The sequence below is a fragment of the Egretta garzetta genome, unplaced genomic scaffold (assembly GCF_000687185.1).
Source record: "Egretta garzetta isolate BGI_Z169 unplaced genomic scaffold, ASM68718v1 scaffold286, whole genome shotgun sequence".
Classification (NCBI taxonomy): domain Eukaryota; kingdom Metazoa; phylum Chordata; class Aves; order Pelecaniformes; family Ardeidae; genus Egretta; species Egretta garzetta.
This window is the reverse complement of record NW_009260078.1, coordinates 48951-71253: the sequence shown is the minus strand read 5'-3', so window position 1 is coordinate 71253 and position 22303 is coordinate 48951. Positions and strand designations below refer to the sequence as shown.

The window sequence follows — 22303 nt, the reverse complement described above, 5'->3', positions numbered from 1 at the left end:
TAATTTTCTGTTTCACTCCTCATAATTTTTGGTGGGTTTCATTTGGTGAATGCAAGTGGCAAAAACTGGGGTCAGATATTCAGGAAAAAAATGGTGTTGCAAGAGCAGGCTTAGCTTGATCAAAGCAAATGCCAATCCCAATATTGATCAAATTGGATCCAGTCGGATCCAGTCGGAGCTCTGTTGACTGGAGAGGGGACCTGAAACCTCTAGCTCTGAAATAGCCATCCACATCGTTGACATTGGTAGCTGGATCATGCTTTCACTGTTTGACCTGCCAGCAATAAGGTCCCCAGGAAAAAATGTATAACAAGGTTTAAGGTAAAATCGTCATCCCCCCCTGCATTTCTCAGAATTATTTTAAGTAGAAAGCTCTTCCGCAGTTAAGCAGAGTTTGCTCCCTGAAGCAAAAATGTTTCACAAGGGTGAAATGTGCAACACAGTGGCTGTGGAGTGAAATTGCCATTAAAGAACTTGAGCCTTGGGGTTTTGAAATGAGAACTAAACTTGTTATTAGCAGTCCCTTGAGGTGTCATTTCCATGCCAGTGAATAGCCTGGGTTTGTGCTCAGTAGCTCATTTCCCTGCCTCTTCAAGTTTCACCTGTTTTATTTTATCTTGCAGTTATTCATTTTATGACAAGACTTATTTTTCTTTTTTTTATCTTTCTTAGGGGGTTGTTTATCACCATCCATGACAAAGGCCATATTGCAACAATGCTAAACTCTTGGCCTGAAGAAAATATTAAGGTATGTGGCATGTCTTCTGTGGACTGGGAAGTTACAGGGAGTTGGGTGGAAAATGGGATATTGAATGGAACTGCTTGGCATTATTTACAGAATTGCCTATTTAAAAGGACAAGCTAAAAAATATTCCTTTCCTCAGACTGTTTCCAGGCTATTGGTTGGACTTCAGAGACTCTGTCATGGGGGGATGTGGTCAAGAACATCTTTATCAAAGGTACCAGGACCTCGGGCAATAAAAAGAGTGTGTGTGATAATAAATTGGTACAGAATAGGGGTCCTAGCAAAGAAGTAAAATATGTGTGTCGAAGAACTCTGTGACTAACTAGCAGCTTGTTAGATGCACCAAAGCTCTTTAAGATGTCTCTGTAACCGACTTGCTTGTAGGACTCCTTCCCAAATCCAATGAGTCATGCAGCATCCAGAACACTGCCAACTCTGCAAATAACGTTTGATATCCAGCAGCTGAAAATATTACTGACACCCCACCCAAAAAGTGATCTTGTGAAGTGTTTTTCACTAGAGCCCAGGGCTGGGCAAGTCCCTGGCGTGAAATAAAGTCAACACTTAAGACAGGTCTTGCCAGTCACCTGCTTCCATCAGTCCAAAAATACATGTGCCTAGGAAATTTCCCTGGCTATTGACAGAGCTTTCATCCCCTATCAGTCAACTGTTTCTTCCAGGAATGAAGGTTTGGCATCTGAGAAATTGTTGCAAGCATTTTCCGTTTCTAAGAGGAAAAAAAAAAGGGGGGACTTCAACATGTTTCCAGAAAAAGTAATCATATTCCTATAACCTTGTCTTTGGAACCATGGAGAACAGATGCAAACTAGATATTTTGTCCTTTCTGTGTCCAAAGATCTCAGTATTTCCATTTGTTTCTGACTCAGGACTATGAGCAGAACACATTACGGCTAATAGATATGTTTTTGCAGATGGGGAAACTGGCACAGCAAGATTAGAGGTTGTTGTTGAAAGAGCCCCCTCTGGCACCCAAAACAGACCATAGGAAGGGCAGTGGTCCATGGAGGAGACTCAGACTATCTACTTTCCAGGTTTGCCAAACTACAAAGGCAGTTAATTTCATCAGTATCACTGTTTTGGACCGCAGGGTTCTGTGTGCATTTGTCTCCATGCCTGAACTGGTAGGCACTGGAACACCTGAGATTTTGAGATAAGTAGGGAGGCACCTGGACTGCACCTAAGTCCCTGGAGGGACACGGTTTTTTGAAAAGGCTGAACACTAACACCAGTAAGTGCCATTAAAGATAGTGAAGAAATACCTGAAGATTCTGCCCCTTTTGCTTTGTGGCTCCTTAGAGCTTTGCGGCAACAGCATTTACTGTGGAAATGGGAAATCTGGGTTGTAGGCCTGGATCCTCTGCCTGGAAGAGCTGGAAGGGTGCTCTGCTTAGCTTAGCAAAGCCTCAGGCAAGCTCCCATGTGCCCCACCTCCATCCATCCTGTTGAAGCTGAGCTGCTCTGAAAGAATCAAGAGTGCCAGAAGCAGAACAAGCGTTAAGAAGCCACTTCTGAGCATACTCATGTGGGAGCATGGGTTTTTTGTGTCTCTCCCAGAGTGGCTAATGAATCCTACCATTAAGAAGCATTGGACAGAATGCTGACAGCCCTCATCATTGCTTCCCCTTGCTAATTTTCTCTCTGGTTCCTTCATCTTATACTCTTTTCTTCATGATGGCCCAACTAGAGCAGGGGGAATGCAGAGAATCATACAGGATAGTGTTGTGGTAGGGTGTCATCTTGAGGAATGACAGTTATGAGTTCAAACCACGTCAAAGTGAGGGTAATGTAGAAACCGTATCTCCTATACCTAGACTAGTGTGCTGCCCTGCAAGCTACTGGACCGGCCTTCCTACCTTCCCTCCCTCCTTCCACAGGATGCTCACCCTGAGAAGTGCACTCAGCATCTTGAATCCCCATCAGGATTACTGCTCTACAGGGCTGTTCAGACTCATCCTTCCATGTAGCGTTTTCTGTTGGTGCACTCAAGGCAGACTATCAGTTCATCCTAGCAAGGCTGACCTCATGCAATCAGTATAGAGAAGTGGGTAGGCCAACGGCAGCACTTGCCCCTCTCCATTGCCTTGGCAGTTTGGAGATCAATGTTGGAGCTCTGGATCACTCTGCTGGATCAGATGTCTCCTACTTAGGCGTTGCAAAACTGGGCTAGCTACCTACAGCAGCTGGCTGAATACAGACTATGGTCCAGGGTCATCTCAGTTAACATCAGCTGCCTGAAGATTCAGTGCCTAATCTCAGCTCGTGAGTACTTTTGCAGTGATCGATGAAGATGAGCATCTTCAAAGAGAAATACCCCTTTCATCCCTTCCCAAAACAGCTGCTGGAGGGAGGACGTGCACTCTGGAGGTTTGTCTCTCCCCATCGGCTATCAAAGAAGTTTAGAAACCAGTTAGATAATTGGCTTAAACTGCCCACCTAACCTTTAGGCAAAGGCTTGACTAGAGTCATCAAGAAAATTTGTAGCACAGCTGGAAGTAGAAAACAGGTTCCTAATTGTTAAACCAGTGGTTCAGTTAGAAGGCTCTGTCCTGCTCAGCCAGAGATTCATGTCCTGTTTGTTGAGTTCTGATCACATAAATGCGAGCAATTAAAAACATTACTTTAATCTGCTTGTTCATCAGGTACCCACTGGAACTTTGTGTGCTTTTTTCGGTGTTTTTTAAATCCGAGGAGCCACAAAGAAATATGAATCCAGTTTGATACAGACAGCAATGAATGTCTCCCGTGCTGTATTTTCTGTTCTCCCGTATTTTTCGGTGTTACCTCGAGGAGCTTTGATACCTATAGAGTGCAGCACATCTAAGGCTGAGGAAATTTTCTCTCTCTGATGAATATCTAAGTGCTATTGAGAAGTTTTTAGGCTTGCCTGAGAACACTTACTGGTTTGGATGAAAGGGGATCTGTGCTCCAGAGAAATATTTTGATTCATTAGAACTTAATTAATTTTTTTTTAAATGTTCTCTGCCTAGTTAGGATATTAACTCTTTTTCATGTAATTTGCAGCAGTTTCAAGATAAACCTGTAGCAGTGCGTGTGCTTGCTGCTTTCCCCTTTCCCATTACTGCCTTCCAGTCCCAATTGCATCCTCTGGGTGTGATAAAGAAGTGAGTGCACACCCAGAAACAGATGGAGCCCACCCAAAAAGGGACTTTCCCACCACTAACACTTCACATTGACTCAGAAGGAAAAACAAATGGGAAAATGTTCAAAAATGGAGGGGGATAAGTGTATCACTGCCATGAATTAATTTCCCATGTCAGGGATTGTCCAACCTCTAGCGTAAGGATAGGTATATAGTCCTTTTAGTTTTAGTAGATTTTTCATTGAAGGATCACTTTTAGGAATTCTAACTCCTAGTGACAAGAAAGTGGTAACAGCACAACAACAAATATTCCACATGTAGGGGGACCGTTTCAGAATACTCCCTATTACACATTGGTTGTCACTATTGTTATGTGCATTACAACCCTGGAATGTATCATGCCTCAAACTACCAGAGGGTTTGGGTTTGTTTTTTTTTTTTTCACTAGAGGGCAAAACAGATGTAAAAGGCAGAACAGATGCATGTGTCCTCTTACTGCAGTTTCTTCTGAGGCTTATTCCTGAACTATACAATGTAATGTAATTCTGCTCTGCCGTTACAAAGAGTGGTTTAGGTTGAGGGAGAAAATAGCCTTTGGATGTATATATAGTTTATGTTGAATAAGAAAGGACGCTGAAAGAGGTGAGTACAATTCTTCCTGAAATATGGAAGTGCAACAAGAGGTTTATTCCGTTCCTAAACAACAAAATGCTTCTCCATTGCAGCAATAAACCAATGCATCCTTATTACCACCACCCCCCCCCCAAGGAAGTACATCGATTGAGATAGCTTCTAACCTCCCATTCTCTTATTTCTCACTAAAGCACACACCATGTGTATGTCCTATGTTGTATGTTCAGCCTTACTTTGCAGATCAGCAAATAAAGGATTTCTCTGCAGTCCTCTCCTCTGAAATCCAAGCTAGACTGCGCACCTGAGTCCTCCGCAGCCTGACAAACCATTTGATGTGAGCACTCTGTTCTCTGAAGTGCTGGGACAGTGCTGAAAGTTGAAGTTCATTATTGTATTTGCAGCTTTTCTCCTGCAGTGGGCCTGGACTCCAGTATATTCCTGTTCTTACTGGATTTCAGAACTGCCCCAAAGAGTGCCTGACCCTGGGGACAAAACCAGCAGAGTAGTTAACCTAAAAATTGGGAATTTCAGTCACATCTGCTTGGTCATTTGCCTCCTGAAGTCTCAATGATGTGCAGTGTGGGTTGAACAGCTTAACTTCAGGCTTCTAATTTGGACAACATTAAGCGGGCTTTTATTTCCCTTCTTGTCACAAAGAAATACAAACCTAAAATTATGGATCAGAGATTTTGGTGAGGTAGCACATTACAGTATTGCTGAAATGCAAAAGGCCAATTGCCCGAAGAGTTAAATGGCAATTGATTAACTCCCAACTGGGTGGAAAAAAAGTTCTAATATTAAATACATGATGTGGGAGCCCCGCCGCAGTCCGTGCTCCTCCCTGTGCTGATGGTTTCTGTCTACCTGCCTTGCAGTCATGGGGACCAGAGGCAAAGGGACCCAGTTATAATGAGTTTTGTTTTGATTATCTGATGTCAGCTACCACACAGCTACTCTACAAGAGTGTGAAGACCTGAGCTTGCTACTTCCACAGATGCAGTTCATAAACACAAACACTTTCATACCGAGCTCTTTTTCCAGAAGAGAGGAAAAATCAAGGCCAGATCTCTTTTGTGATGCTGCATGTTATACAGCTGAGGATGCACAACAAGCCATGCTGGTTGGGCTCTGCTACAAGTGAACTGAAGCGCTGGCAAGCAGAGCTGCTGCTCTCACACTGCCAGCAGCTCCATCAACCACATTATCTCTGCCCCCAAAGATGAACAGCTCTTTATCATTCACAGCTAATTAACATGGTGTCATGTAGAAGGAGCAAATATTCATTGCAGAATGCAACTGCAAACTGGCATGGGTGTGAAGAAAGTGGAGCTGGTTTTACTTCTAGTGCTTTGGCAACACCATACAACAGTCTTTTTTGATCCTCCTAGGCTATCGTGGTGACAGATGGAGAGAGGATTCTCGGTTTAGGAGATCTAGGAAGTTATGGCATGGGTATCCCAGTGGGGAAGCTTGCTTTGTACACAGCTTGTGGTGGAGTTCACCCACAGCAGTGTCTCCCCGTCCTGCTGGATGTTGGCACAGACAATGAGGTAAGACATTTTTTCATAAATCTGATGGGGGGAGAAAGAATTGAGATTAATGCTTAACTGAGGACAGTTTCCTAAATGTGGAGGCAAAGCCAGAGAAATCCGAGATGAGACGATGGCTAGACCAGCACTGCAGGGAGGTGGACAGTTTTCATTCCTGTTTGATGCTCAAGAAACATTTGCTCTTATGGGGAACTGAAATAAACACTAAATAGCCTCATGGTCCCCTGGTGAAAAGACTCAAGAGTGCTGCCAGCTGGAGCTGAAGGGTCAGCTCCACCTTTCGGCATGGCAAGGTGACTTGAAAGATTTTGTACAGGAAGTCCCAGATTTATTCTTCCTCTGGTAATTGTAAGAAAACAGGCAGATACTCCTGTCTGCGTAGAGTTGACGGTATTCCAGAAAACGGAGAATCCCTGGTGGGTGGTTTGGGAATTATTAATTTCAGTGTTTTGTCAGATTGCACACTTTCCTGCACATGATAACCAGACAACAGGATTCCATCTGTTTGCAGATTTTTGCCTTATGACTCTGGCTCAGAAATGCCGAAGTGCAACATTTTAGCAAAGCCAGAATGGACATCTGTGAGGATGTCTTTTTAAAAATTAATATCCTATAGTTATTTGTGATGGCCCACTTTTGTCCATTTTTGTAAAATGTACTTGTGCCTCACTTGACCCCAAGTAAATCAAACACGTATTTCTTCAGAGAAATAACAAATCTGGGGTATAAGAGCTTTGAGTTCACGTATGAAGACAAATGAGTGCTGACATTTTCAGACATGCCTACGCTCACTGGACAGCAAGGTTTTCTGCACCTCTTTCACTCCAGACCCAAGTGTCTCACACTGGACACTTGGAAAGAATGAAAGAAAGCAAAATCAGTGGCCACAGGTGACATCTGGGATAAGATTCCCAATTACCTCTTTGGTCTCTGGTCCAGGGTTATTTTATTCCTTTAGCACAGTGGCTTCTCATGGACTTGTGGAATATAGGGTGTGCTCATCTCAGACTGATCCACAGACTTTCCTGAAAAGTGGGATCTCTGAGGCTAAAGCAGGAATTAAGTCTCAGTCTCTCACTTCTTGGAGTTTCCAATCAATCAAGCATTGTACTTGACTTTGGCTCCTTCATCTCTTCCTTCTCCTCCATGCTGGTCTGCACACCACCGAGTGGCAGCATTCTCTGAGCCCCCCGCTGGTGCTCCCCTCGAGAGGGACCTGGGTCTAAGTGCTTCCCTTCCCATGGGAAGCTTCTGATGACCCGTGACCATCTGTTTCTATCTCAGCATCCAGGGGAACACTAAAATACAAAGTGGTACCAATGATTTTTAGGCATCCCCAAAGGTCAGATGGTGTCAGAGAAAGGAACTCCCGGAGTCAGTCTGGGGACTTTCGTTCTGCCCAAGATCAAGTGTAGCTTTTGTGTCCAGGAACAACTCTGTGAGGCCAATTTCCACAGCTGGGATTAAGATATAGAACTTGCTGTTTTCCATCAATATAAATAATATATTTCCTCATGGTATAAATAATTTGTTTATTTATTTAATGGCTTTCTCATGTGCATAAACGTAGCTTAACCCGACCCTAAACACTACCTACAAGCATCCTGCCCCATAACTAAACTCTTATTGATGCAGAAATAAGACACCTCCTGTAGGCACTCATCCTGTTCATCTCTGCCTATGAATATTCTGGTTTCTCTTCAGATCGTATAAATCTGATATGTTGAGCCTAGGGTGACTGTGTTGCTAACACAGGCAGCTCAGGTAGAATGGAGTAAATATAGCAGTTGTATTATATTTTTAGCATCGATTCCCAGCTTGTCTTTCTGACAGTCCATAATACTTTGTATACTCTTTCAGCAAATCGGTCTTTTTTCAAAGCTTGGAATTTCTCAGCTTGCCTATGGGAGAATTTTATACCCCAGGAACTGGCCCCAGAGCACATGGCTCTATAGGAGCAATGGGAGAAGTAATGCAAATGGCTCTGCTTTCTGTTTCATGGCCCTGAAGAGTTAATGTCTAAAACTCAGAGGAAAACCTCTTTCATCTTTCCTTCTGAAGGAAAACAGCTGTGGCTGTAAAAACAGATCTAATTTTCGCATACCTGCCAATATTTAGGTCCCATATGGCTGCAGGACAATAGGTTTGTGATGGCTCATCCCCTTCTCATGTGGATGATTCAGTTCCTGAAGTTGGAAGGGAAGCAGAGTTGCTTTGCAGTGACTCACGGAGGTGTTGGCCCACCTGTCTCCTGCCACTGCTTGTCCTGTGATTTTTCCTAAATCCTAATTTCCGTGCTGACCCAGTCCTTTTTAGGTGGCTTAGGGGTCCTGACTTAACACCGGATGGACTGGTTGGAGGAATGGCCTGGTTTTTTATTCCCAATAGGAGCCAAAAAATAAACCAGTCTGTTGTATGAAATACCTTGCCTTGACACTTGCAGATAACTGCAGGTGAGTGCTAGGTTGGTGCAGGACTTGGGAACATTTTGGCATCTTATCACTGGTTCTGGTTAGCTCAGGTCTGGCACCTAAAGGCCTATAGGACACATGTCATTCCAGGTTACTTCAGGTGATCTTCGTTGCTCAAAGCGCTTTTATGGTCAACAGCTTTCCTGGTAACCTCAGCACAAAATTAAGAACTGATTGAACAGTAAGCACTCCCCACACAAGGTCAGTTTTATTCACTAGGAGTGAGGCATCATGGCAGGGAGCCATGGTAGAGGTGTTCTGGGAATGCAGAGCTCCATTTCCTACAGCAGTCAAGAAGCATTACATCCCTCCAACTTTATTTACACCAAAAGATAGTCCACAGCTTCTTACGGAAACACATTCTGTTCAGGAAGAACTGTGTGAGCTGGCCTTCACTGCATAGTAAGTAAAATTAATATGACCACAACAGAGAAACTTTTTGGGTAGGCTGGGACATAAATCTCCATTCACCCATGGAAGAGAAGATGTCAACAGAATTGCTTTGTGTCCTAGGCTCTCCTGAGTGATCCAGACGAACTGATTGATGAGTTTATGCAGGCAGTTACCAACAAGTAAGTGGGACGATATACACGGCTCCTCTGGGCTGCTTCCGGTTCAGAACAAATGTTGCCACTCGTGAAATAAACATTAGTATAATTGATCGTCCAAGCAAAGAAAGGTCATTTAAATGCAAGCCTCCCGGGTGGTCTACAAATGACCCTTTGTGCTTGAGCACTCTGTGTCAAAAATATTTGTCTTCAGAGAACTGAAACGGGACTGACTATTTATAACCATTTCCCGTCCATATAGGCCAGAGGTGTCAAACATGTGCCCCGTGGGCTATACCTGGCCTCCAGCATGCATTTATGAGCCTCATTCAGCATAGGCACAATCTAAACTTTGGTTTGTGTACATTTTGTAAAGGAATTTTCTAGCTTTCACCATTGTGAAGGAAATCATCCCGCTGGAAATGGCATGTTACTGCACACAGTGATGTCTGTGTGAGTCTGCAGGCTGCCTGTCTACCGCTTTGTCAAAACCAGGAGCTTCCCTGCTGGCATTTAAGCCTGCGGAGTGAGAAGGCCAGGATTACAAGCATTCTCTTTTTACTGGTGGGACAGACCGAGTGCATATTTCCATTCTTACTGACTAGCTGGGATAGAGGGTCTCTGATGTACCAGGGAGTTTTGATGTGGGAAGAGCAGAACCTCAACCTCAGCGCCCTATGTGCATCTCTTGCACTGCATTAAGTTCCTCTTTCTGGAAAAAGAAAATATATTAAAATCTCCATGACTATCTGGAGAGGTCACCATAAGTGAGAACAACTGTTGAGGAAAAAAAGATATTTGGAAAGCCCCAAGCTCCTAAGCAGCTTTTTCTGCCTTTCCTAAAGCAGCAGATGATATTGATAAGGAGTGGCAGAGAGCTGCAGTCTGTGCCTGATTAATAGGCTGCTGCCTGTCTGGATGTTGTAGGGTGTCTTCTTCCCAGCTGAAGGAGCTGGGGTTGATTTTCCCTCTTTCTGTGTCTCCAGCCAGCTCTGTGTGTGTGTGTGTTCCTGCCAGAATGGGAGGGAGTGGGTGATAGATGTGTCAGCAGCTCTCAGTTCATCTTGTCTCCCCTGAGGCAGGAGGCATCATGTCCAGTCTCTAAGGACAACACCTACCCATCCACTGAGAAGCATCTCTTTCCGTAAGGTCTGACTGCCCAGCTGGCTGTGGGTGGAGGGATGGAGGAAAGAGGGGTGAAATGCTGAGGACCGCATTCAGTCACAGCTGATGAACCAAGTCTTGAGAGGGATGAGGGTGTCGCGGAGGATTTCAGCATCTGTTGATGTGGTGGCTCTGTGCAGCTTCGTGCTGCACCCCGTGCGTGTGCAATGCTGCTGTTAGGACAGGAGTCTCTCCTTTGCTCTTCAGCAGCACAGTGTAGACACATCCCAAATGACGGCCGGCCAGTACGTCAACCCACCCAGCTGCAGTTGCCCATTTACCATGTAAAGATACTTGCTGTCAGTCAGTGCTATAGCTCCTACATCTGTGAATATGAACACAGTAACACTGCCCTGCCTGTTGGATTAAAAATACCGAAGGATGACTGCAGAGAAGAAAATTTTGTGTTTGTGCTCTGGTTTGTCCTTCTTGATATTTGTTAAGGAACTTGACTGAAATGTCAGTTGATTGCAGTGTAGTAGAAACTTGTGGGTTATCTAGGGGGAAGAAATTCTTGGAGGCTAGCAAACTGGTAAAACACAACTAGGAAGTCACAAGAGACTCTACAAGTAGAAAAGCTGTAGGGGTTGTCAGGGTTGATTTGTGGGGGGTTTCTTTGTTTTGATTGTAGTCACTAATTAATCCTTCAAGGAAACGATCTCACTTCCTTCTGGCAAGGACACCACAGGGGTATTGCAGTGCTGGTGTTGATGATAGAGTGGGAACAGTGGCATGAGAACCCAGATGATGGTCTCAGCCATCATAAATTTGGCTCCAAGATTTATGCTGGTGGTGTTAAATGCGAAGCTTGTTGTGCCCACTACTCCTGCAATGTCAGCGACAGGGCCAGAAGGACAACTTGCCTTCTCTGTGCTTGCTGCTGGAAAGGATTGACTGTTATTTCCCTGTGGTTCGTTTACATGAGCTAATCTCCACATTGAAGGGAGAAGACCTCAGCCACAAAACAATGAACTCTTATCTTGTGAGGAGGTGATGTCATGTCTAATGCTTTCATCCAAGTAGTGGGAATCAAGTTCCTGGGGCCCCTGTCCCAGCTTTTCTATTCCTCTTAGCCAGGATGAATTGCTTGAACACGGTAAGCCCCCAAAAAGTTCTCTGCAAAGTGGGGCTGGGAAATTCCACTTTGCACTTCTCCATTCACATCTGTAAAGAATTTGGAGATCCTTGAGTGAAAGGAGCTATTACCCTGTATTATCATCCTGACCACCAGCATACTTTAAAGCGTTGTTGGAGTGTGATCCTCTGTGAGCTCCAGGCTGGTGAATAATTCTGCTATCAGCCTGGATTTGGCAAACTTATATGAAACAGATTCATTTGGTCTTGAATTTCCACTGGAATGACTGGATGCAACCCAGTAGGAGCTCTCACTTCTGTTATGAAAGGAAGCAGAAAATGTTCAGAAGGTCAAGAACATGCTGCTTTATTGTAGCCTGCCTCCATGTGTGAGGAAACCTGTGAGTACGAACTGCTGTGATCTTTGGTCTGCTGTGATTTCTTGCGCAAGTCTATAATGTCCCATGCAAATTCAGTTACCTGGGGAAAAACCTTTTGGGTTGCCACAAATCTCTTGCAGTTTGAGGGTTTCCTTTTCAGCTTGATGTTCATGCAGAAATTCTGTCTGCTTCCTGAGGGTACTTCAACTTCTCATGGAAACCATTTGTCAGTTCCTTTGCAGAAGTACCTCCCACCCTGTCAAGTCACTGCTGGCTCAAGGAACATTTGTCACTGAAGCGGAATGTGTCAGAGCCCACAAGAAAGCCAGGGGAGTGAAGATTTACTCTTCTAATGGAATAATAATATCAAACAGATGTCAAATTTCTATAGCTGTAGACCCCTACAGTCAGCAGAAAGGGCTCCTGGTCTCATAATAGCCACCTAGTAATGAAACCAGGAGAGTGTTAGAGGCTTCAGAGTTAGCACTTACAGTATTTTGAAATAAAGTGTGACTTCTGGGCAATTTTAGAAAGAAATAGCTAGATAAATTTCTGCATTTCCCTGCTGCCTAAACCTCCATTCATTACTCTCTCACCTAAAACACATTAAATGACTGAGCTCTTTAACAAGAGCTCCAAACCATGCATTTTGCTCCTCTTGGGAGGCAACTACATGCAAAATTTGGCCCCTTGAGCCTAGCCTGCAACTGAATGAAGCAGCCTGACAAATTGCTGTTTTCTCACCATGAGTAATATGCTTTGTATGGGAAAATGCACAGCTTCAGTTTTCCCTCTCCTCAGTTACCATGGCAAAGGGCAAGTCAGTCTTATTCTTGAACTGGTACATTTTTGTAGGCTGGAATAAACATTTACCTCAAGTATCCAAGGCTCATAATCAAGCTAACCCACAGAATTTCTGGGGCTTGCCTATATGAGCAAATTAAGGTTGAAATCAAAACGCCATGGGATACGTGTTGTGCTGGAGCATGTTCTCTGGGCTTCAGCCCAGCATTTACAGTAACAATATGCATTAATCCTCAGGCTCTCTTTCATAGCAAACCACCACAGGAAATTTTTTCTTCCTTCCCCTTTTCTCCTAAACTGGTACAGAAACTGGAGACCGGTTCCTTATCTGTCCTATTCTATTCACTCCTTCTGCAGTTTCGTCACGCCGTGACAGTGCAGCTCAGTGGCTTCAAGTGGCCAGCGGTGCTGATGGATGGCCTGTCCCCAGGCTCCAGCCTCCGTTTCGGATGCTGGCCCCAGTCGCTTGCTGGCAGATGCTGAGCACGCAGCCTGAGACGCTGTGACACGCAGTTCCACATGCCAGCAAACCGTGTCGCAGAAGCCTCATTAAGCTGTCATAACTTCACTCCCCTTTCCTTTCCCATCAGTGCTTATTAACAGGGTGACCAGGGAAACAGCCTGTGCTTTCTGTCCTTTCCTTCCTATCAGCCTGTGCCATATGGCAGAGCACAGAAGACATCAGGAGATCGAGCACTCGGTTTCTCAAAATGGGAGAAGAAGGAAAGTAGCTCTGCTGAGTCTGTTTTTCCTTGTGCCTGTTTTATACTTGATTTCTCTTTGCCTAATCTCTTCCCTATACTTTTACCCACAAACATTCTAAGTCAGGTCCCATGTGCTCTCCAACAAGCAGAGCCCGCTCAAAAACAAGCCGCCTCTGTTTCTGCAGTTCTTCAGGGCCGTGGATCACAAATTCACCAGCACCTTTCAGAAACAAAATCACCAGTACAGGTGCCCCCATGTTATTTCTTCAGATGCTCTAGTTAATCTGGCTAATTGATCCAGAAAGACAAGACTGAAGTCTCCAGGCACCACTGGCCTCCACAAAGCCCATAATACTGCAAAGACCTAAAGTTCCTCCTCAGCATCTAGTGTGTCTGTTAGGAGACCTGCACACCATCACCAGTTCCCTGCCAGGGCTGATGACCGACTCCAGCCTTCATGAGAAGACAAGGTGGATACTCTCCTTGCTCATCTACCCCAGTTACCATGGCCAAAGGAATTCTGACACCATCCAGAAGGGAGAAGTGATGGTAATGCAAGAGCCACCTCGGCTGTCCATTATCCTGGCTTGATGTGGGATGAACTCATCAGCCAGCTCCTACAATCTGCTTTTAGCCACTGGATGATATTTAAAGTCAAAGAACAACATTTAGGTTTTCTTAGCTTGATTTTCTGCTACTGAAGAATGACTGAGCTCCAGATGTGCTGCTACAGGATCTCTGTGGTAATGGACTTCCATTACCTTGCCATCAAATCCTTTGGGATAACGCATTTACAGATGTTGAAAAGACCTCTGCCTTAGGCTTTCTGTCTGTGCTTTCCAGCTAGGCCGGATTTACCACGGCTGGTTTAGAAAGATGTGGCTGAAGAAGATCTGTTTGGGTGGAAGGCAGGTGGTGAGGCTCCATCCCTTGTCTGTCAGAGGGTAGTTCAGGGCTATGCCTGCGGGTCAGCACTAGCATGGTTGCATCTCCTACTTATGCCCTGCTCCCAAGAAGCCTGTTACCTTCACCTGCAGTTGTTCCTCAGACCCACTGCAAGGAGGCTGGTGCCGTTTTGCATAAAAACACAAGAATGGCCATAGCAGCCCTTAGTGCTGGTCTTTGTACTTTGAAGTCGTGAGACGTGCTGTGCAAGAGGGTCGGTTGTTTTTTGGGGGGTGGGAGTGGGTTTGCTGCTGTAAGGACTATAATGAAGGTTGACTATGATTTTTCAAGATTTTTTTTCCCAAAGAGCTTTGTGATTGATCTCTGCTTGATCTTGCCCCGTATCCTGTCTCTGACAGTAGCTCCTAGCAGAAGCCCCAGCATATGACTAGGAACAAGCGGCAAACAATCCTTGGCATACCCCCAGCTTCCAGTAATCTGAGATTCAGGGATTTCCTGCTATCTTTGCGCCTCAAGGGTCACTTTCGTTTAGCACTCACTGAATCCGCAGCAGGCTCTATGCCTCAGAGCATGGTGGCTGTGTTTATATTGGCAGAAACCTTCTGAGACTCCTACCCAACGTTAGAAATAGTCTGCAGTCCAAGAAGATGGTGAGGCAGGCAGCAGTTCCTGTTGGGTTCATGATGCTCTGCCTGGCATGGGATTTCTAAACCCATGGACCTAGAGCTCTAGATTTTTTATTGGCTATAATATAAAAGGCTACAATTTTTGCAAAACTCCCATCTGTTGGCTCAAAACCAAACGCTCTAGCATAAAAGCAATTGCATTTTTGTCTCCCTCATGACGACAGTCATAACTGCTACATCTGCTACAACAGTCAGGGCTTCTGTTGTGGATCCCTGGGTCCAGCTTTCACCATGCTACGATCATCTGACAATCCACGAACCTTACCCGTGACATTTCCATTTCAAAACAAAGTAACGGATATGATCATGTTTTCTTAACTTGTCTCTTCATCTCTCCTTTTAACGCTAGTAGAACTATTTAATGAGTGATATGCAGAGTGCTATTAAATCACATCACAGTGCTGAGTGAGGCTTTGGAGAGTTTTTTCAGTGGTTGCAGAACCAGAAGCTCAACTTTTATTTTATTTTACCAAAATTCTAGTTTTCCTTGTCATTTTTTTCAAGGGAAAACTTGCCTTCCTCTTAGCTATGTGGAAGTATTAAAAGTTAAAGGCTTTTTCTGACATTAAGTGTAACATCTGTCTGCAGCCTGTAAGCAAACAAACATTGCAAGCTCTCCCTGCAAACAAGAGTGAGCTTGCCTGGCCCCATGCCTCCTAGTAGTAAATCCGCCTTGCTGTTATCTCTTTACTTATCTGGGTTTCCTCTTCTTGGCCCAAAACACACAAATATGCAAACAGTGCGATCCCGACGTGAGATTTCCCAGGCGCGAATGACAGTAGAAAAGCCTTAGCCTTCTGGGACATACTTGTGCTTTTGGGTAACCTGCCTATTGCGAAGAGCCCAACAGCCACACCAGAGCTGCCATTAAGGGGCTATCAGCCGTCTCAGAGGTGTGAAGGAACTGGGTCCCCAATAACAAGAATGAGCCTGGGCTTCGTGCCCTTTTTGCGTGGGATGAACAAAGGTACTTTTTCCCTCTAAGCTTCTTCTTAGCTTGATACCAGTGCTTATTTACAATTGCTGGTTTTGTCTCTATTTCTAATGTAGTTGAAAGCTTATCTTGTTCTGTGCCTTGAGTCAACCTTGGTGTCAGATGGGACAAAGTCTAATTTTCTTCCACTCTTGTTTGTGAAAACTCAGTTTGCAAAGACCTTACGGGAACAATTTGCCTTTTCTCTCTGGATGCCCCAGCTGGCCCTGGACCCCATCTCTGCCCACCTGTGGCACACTCGGGCCGGGCCCCTTCATGCACAAGGAAAATGCAGATTCTTAAGTCGCTGCCCTCATCATCTCCAGGGGCAAAGTGAGATCCTGGCTGCAGTGGAATGAGAGAAGTGCTTTGCCCACTTCTAAGCTACTTCTGGACACTTTCAAGACTCAGCTGGGCAGGGTGCTGGGCCATCTTGTCTAGACTGTGCTCTTGTCTCTTGTGATTGGACCAGATGATCCTTGAGGTCCCTTCCAACCTGGTATTCTATGATTCTATGATTCTATGATTCTGTGATACTTCTTTTCTAGCTTCATCTGTACTGTAAACAAGAGAGGCCAGAGCCCATTTTCTGGTTGTAAGGCCAAATAGCATTGTGGTTGCTGCTCACATCCATACTGCTTAGCCTTGTCTGTAGTGCTTAGCTCTCTTACCTCTATAAAGCCACAGGCAAATGATCTCCTGAGGTGATGCCTGACCAAACTGACCTCTAAACTGTGGCCAGGAATTGTGTGGCAGAGTTCTGCGGGTCTGACCAAATGCCTGCCAAAGACCATGTTAACAATTTAACGGTAAGAATGGCCTCAGGACACTGGCCAGACTTGGGTGCTAGTATTGTTTAACTTGCTAGAGTGGACTTCGGTTTTCCAATCCTGAATGCTGATCACTTGCCAAGCATGATTTTTTACTAATGATGGGCTCCTTTACTGAAAATTTCATTTTTCTTGGAAATCATAACTTTGGTTGCTGTTGTATCAAACAGGAGTAAGAAAGTCTCAAGGACAAGTGCAAGGACAATTTGGCTCTTCTCTGCCTGGTTTTATCTAAGACTATGAGTAGGAGTGCATCAAGGCAGACTCCTTATGTCATCAATGACTGAAAGCAATACTATAAAATTGGGATTGGAACCTCCTGCCTGTGATTCTTTCCATAACAGAACTGGACCTTCTTACAATTTTTTTTTTTTCATATATGTAAGGATGTTTTGTACTCCCTGTTCATGGTGAACAAAAATGCCCTTTTGACACTGGTCAGCAAAGGCACTGCACAGGTCCTCGGGCCACCCTTGGAGTTCTGACTTGGGCAGTTTTGTTCAGATGCTTCTCAAATGGTAACTGTTGCCTCATGAATTTTTTCCTCTCTGACCTCGTGGCTTATAATGAGGCTGGATGAACTCAGAGATGTACATACAAATCAGGATGAAAGAACCAAGTTGCATAATGAGATTGTTCAGGCAATTGAGAAATCTCTTGAATAAAGAAGCTAAAAGTAATGTCATCAGGAAAACATCTGCCTCCTTCTTCTGGGATTCACGCTGTTCTGTTCCACACTTCATGCTCATCCAAGAGAGATGTGTATCATCCTCTACAGGGGATACAGAAGCATCTTTCCTGTTAACATAGCCCAGAGATTCAGCATAGCTCTAGGTTGATAGTAACAGCACCAGAACAACAGTACAGCGATAAACAAAGTCTGCTTTCCAGGAAACGGAATAATTTCTCAATAAAGATTTTTGGGTGGTAATTTTTACAACAGACTTGTACTATCGTATGTGTTTAGCTCCCAGAGTCATCCTCCATTTAGGGCGACAGTCCTATACCGTTATTTTGATCAATAGTATATTATTTTATTATAAAACCTGTTTATGCAAAATTTGCTAGGCAAGGTCTGGAAATTGGACTAAAATGAGTCTATGGGACCATTCTGTGAAGCTTTTGTTAGTGAGGCTATTTTTACAGGCAGGTTTTTGCAAGGTATGAGAGAGAAAGCCAGACTTTGGGTTATAATTGTGGCACAAAACCCCCAAATACGCAAACTAATGAGACAGCAATATAATCTTTGCCATGGAATGGAAGACAAATGATGTTTTTTATGAGGAAGAACTGACAAAGTCCATCCTTTTGTTTCTAACTCTATGAAATGGCTAAATTGATTCCAGAGATGGTAGAGAACAGGGTGCCCAGATGGTGGTCTGGCAGCCAATGGTGAACCAGGAGACATGGTGACAGTATTAAATAATGACTCTTGTAGTGTCCCCAGTTACAAGAACTGTTTTTAGAGAAAAATTAGATTCAGTGTTTTATCTGGAAAAAACACACAGAGCCTTCAGCAAAGGATATCAGAGTTTGCACCTGATATTAACCCACCATACAACAAACCAGTGCAGCAGAGTTTGGCTTGTAACTCCAAAAGGTCTCGGTTTTGCTGAAAAGTGTGTATGTATTGTGGTGGTGCAGGGGGCGTTGGTGTTAAGACGTCAACCTGGATAATATTTAGTGACCATAAAAGACTTTGCTGTTATAGTCTCTCTTGCTTTCTATCCAGCATGCCTGAATTCTTTCAAACCCACCTCTGTCAGAGCGGTACAGAAATGAACCGTCCAAGCATCCTTTTCCACAGCCTGCAAATGTAAGAATTACTCATGCTAAGGGGAAAGCTCTGGTTCCACAAGCAGACACCGGACTGCAAAGATCCCAAGAAACGCACACTTCAGTGTGCCCAAGAGGAATGGGATCATCTTTGAAACCAAAATCAAAAGGTCAAAACCCAAAACCTTCCTTTTTTGAAAGGGGAGAAAGAACTGGGTAATGGAAGAAACCAAACTGGAGATTGGCATTTGCTCTGTTTCAATGTACATTGTCAGTCTGAAATCCTGATACTCTACATTTGAGCTTTCCTTTTAGATAAAGGCAATTAGATCCTGGGTGTTTAACTACCAATGTCCCAGAGGTCAAGAAGATGATAGAATGCTCTAGAGAAGATGAGTCACTGACAGTCAGGGTGAGATTACTGGAAGGAGCCAACCTTAGCTGGCTGTGCCTTTCCTGGACTAGAAAAAATTCAGTCCTGAATCCTCTTGGCTCCAAACTCTCCTTCAGGCTCTGTGCTGAAAGTCAGGAGATGAGTCACATGGATCAGTAGAAGCATGGAAGAATCTATGAGAACTGGCAACAAGCCAAGCAGAATGACCACAGGAGCCTCTTCCTACCACAGCAGTTTGCAAGATCTCTCTGCAGGACCACCCTCAATTCTAGCAACAAATTTAAGGATATTTAAATGTCTTGGAGCGGATTTTCAGAAATCCTTGTTCAAATCCTCACTTTACAACCACGTATTCTATAAAGAGGGATCCTGCACCTATAGACAGCAAGCATGTTCTAAGTGCTGCGGTGTGTACTAACTCAGAACTGCATTGGTATCCGATGTTGCAAGTTAAACAGAGCAAAATTTCTTGTCTGGTTCAACAAAAGCATACCTCACTAAAAATTCCTCCAACAAGAAATCATTAATTTTGGTTTCTTGATGGAAACTGCGATGTTTCCAGTGAAGCATGACAATTTTTCAAAATCAGTTTTGTCAAAACCCAGTTTTCATTTAAAAAACATTATGATAGGAGGAGACTGGACAGTATATTTCATTCCATCCTGCAGAATTTGCATATAACCTGATAGGGGACCATTTGGATACCATACACAAGTGATGGAGCAGGGCAATTTCTACAGAGAAGATCAACAAAAAAATTACAGGCTTTGAAGGACAGCAGAGCATTGCAGTTGAAAGGGTGATAAGCCAGTGGCCTAGGATGCATGATGTATACTTAAGATCTTCACAACCAGCTGTGATAACTAGATAATATTAGATTATCTCTCCTAATTGAGGTGTCTAAAGTTAGACATCTAAATTTAAGTTGGTCATCTTAGACTGTCTTCAGAGAGACTGTGGAGAAAGAGCATCTCCAGAGATGTTATCTACTTCCATTCTCCATTTAGACTAGTTCAAAGAAGCTGCTCTTGGACATGCCTCTTTCTCTCTGTTGTCTGAGAAAGCAGCCAGAGTTGTCTAGCTCAGCATTACACAGCCGACTTTTAGATATGGAAAGATAATGGAAGAAATCCTAGTCTGCACCGCATTTTGTTGGCTGAATTCCAGTAGAAGTAGCAGCTCTTTGACCACCCCTTTCCCTTTGCAATAACAGATATTCTCCACCTTCTTTCCTCAAATGGATTTTTTTTTTTAGTGTTGTTGCATATTAAAGCACTTCTGTGCTCCAGTCCCACGCTGGCTATGTTTTACTTTTGGATGCTACCCAAGTACTTTGTAGAGCGCTCTGAATTCCTTTGGGATGAAACAGGTTGCACACAGCCACCAAGGTACCGTTAGGAAAGAGCAGATCTATAAGATGGCTCAGTAAGTCAGCTGCCTAATTTGTGTTTAATTTCAGTGACTTTGAGCAGCCCAAGTTCTTTAAAGTCGTCTCAAAACACCAGTAAGGTGGGTAGTCCTTGAGCACTAGGATCACCATCCTGAGATTCCCATCTTTAACTGTGAGTCTGAAATATTTGGTTCTTTCATTTAAAGCATCCGGTCTTAGGGTCTTGCCATGACCGATTTGTGGTCTTTATTAGTGAAAACTTTATTTCTCGCATTATGCAAAGGCTCACATAGGGTCCAAAATGTGGTTTATACTTCAAAAAGCTTAGTGGACATACTGCAGAGAAAAACTAAACAATCTTCCAAAAAATAGCTCAGTGAAAAGAGTTTGCATTCCAGCACTGTCCTGTCATACTGAGGGGCAGGGAGAGAAATGAAGTGTTTATGGGCCACCACACCTTCCTGGTGCTCTGCTTAATAAAAAAGGATCAAAGACAAAAATAGAAGTAACTGAGCACTGTCTGATGCTGCAGACCAGGAATGTGAAGTGAGGAAAGAATTCTGCACTCAATAAAGAAAAAAAAATATGTTCAGGTTAATACTCTTGCAAATTTGACTCTGTAGTCAGGGAAACCCACCCACCTACCCTTATCCTCTTTGGAGAGCTGGTCACGCATACATTAATGCTGGCTGAGACCATGGATTTTATTAAGCAAGTCAGTAATGTTACTGCCTCGGTGATACAAATAAATAATAAGACTGCTGTTAGAGAAATAGTTTCTATAGCAACTCAAGTTGCTTAAAGATTTGCTAATTCTTTGCTGTGTGATGTTAGCAGATGTTCTGGATGGAGTGTCATCCCCTCAGCCATGTTTTCCTTACAAAAACAATGGATAAGAGCATCATCCAACTGATTTTCAGAGGCACTTTTTGTATTGTTTATTTGCACAAATTCCTTGGATATCAACAATGTTCATTTTGACTTTTAAGATGGTACAGAGAGAAAGAGACTTGGGAATCTTCATCTATTGCTTTTCAGAGTGTTGCTCAGCATTTCAGAAGAAATTCTGATGCTGGATGTCTCCTTGATAGCTGCCAGAATCTGCAGTGGGGAGGCTTAAAGTGTGTAAGCAGTCTGTCCCTCAAATACTCGGTGTAACTTGTAGTTAGCAGCACACTGGGGACAATTTAAGAGCATCTTATAAAAAGGAATGCAACTTTTCAATAGACTCCAGTTGCTGCTGAGCTGTGTAATGTGGCCTGCCATATAGGGTGCAGGGAAGAATTTGTCCTGTTTGGAGTCACAAAACCAATGGGAGCAGTTGTCCTGTCCCTTTTCTAGGGCTTTTTTTCCCCCTGAAGTCTGGCAAGCTTCCCATGGAAAATCCATGCCTAAACCTCCACATCCGGGGTAGAGTTGTGGTGCAACTACAACAGGGATATTGCACAAGGCTCTTTTGTTGCTCCTTTCAGCACAGTAAACGAGAAGTTGCTGACTTTCTGGCCCGTATGACCAGTCATGCTTGCACCTGCCTACCTAGAGCGGGCTCACTAGAGTCTGGCATTGCAGAGTGGGGAGGAAGCATACTTTATAAAATAGGAGCTCTCAGATGGTGCACAATAAATATAGACTAATTTTGAAAGTGATTTTTAACCCCTCTGCACTTGTATTCTCTTTCAGGAGAGGTAGGGGGAAGACATACCGTGGGGACTGGGCAAGGTAGTCCATCTCTGGTGGTACCCAGGTAGTAGAAAGGTACCCGGACTGCACATGAGCTAAACTGAAGATGCCCTCAGTCATTAGATTCCACATTAGCCAGGAAGAAAACCCCCCGCTGTGGCATGTCCTCCCTTGCAGGTGTGCCACATCCATTCCCAACATCACCGAAGGAGAAGCTGAAGGGAGCTGAAAGGTGCCCAGGAGAAAGAAAATAGCAACAGTGATCATGCCCCTGTACCTGGTGCTGGTGAGGCTGCACCTCGAATACTGTGTTCAGTTTTGGGCCCCTCACTACAAGAAAGATGTTGCATTGCTGGAACATGTCCAGAGGAGAGCAACAAAGCTGGTGAGGGGTCTGGAGCACAAGGCTGATGGGGAGTGGCTGAGGCAACTGGGGGGGTTTAGCCTGGAGAAGAGGAGGGTGGGGGGGGGACT

General features: G+C 44.1%; 1 protein-coding gene across 1 annotated transcript in view; it reads left to right on the top strand.

Annotated features, from left to right (window-relative positions):
* Positions 1-22303, top strand: part of ME3 (malic enzyme 3) — a 63566-nt gene that overhangs the window by 19706 nt on the left and 21557 nt on the right. The window contains exons 3-5 of the mRNA XM_009641320.2: positions 673-748; positions 5888-6049; positions 9034-9092. Of these exons, the coding sequence (XP_009639615.2) occupies positions 673-748; positions 5888-6049; positions 9034-9092 (297 nt within the window). The remainder of the gene's footprint in view (positions 1-672; positions 749-5887; positions 6050-9033; positions 9093-22303) is intronic.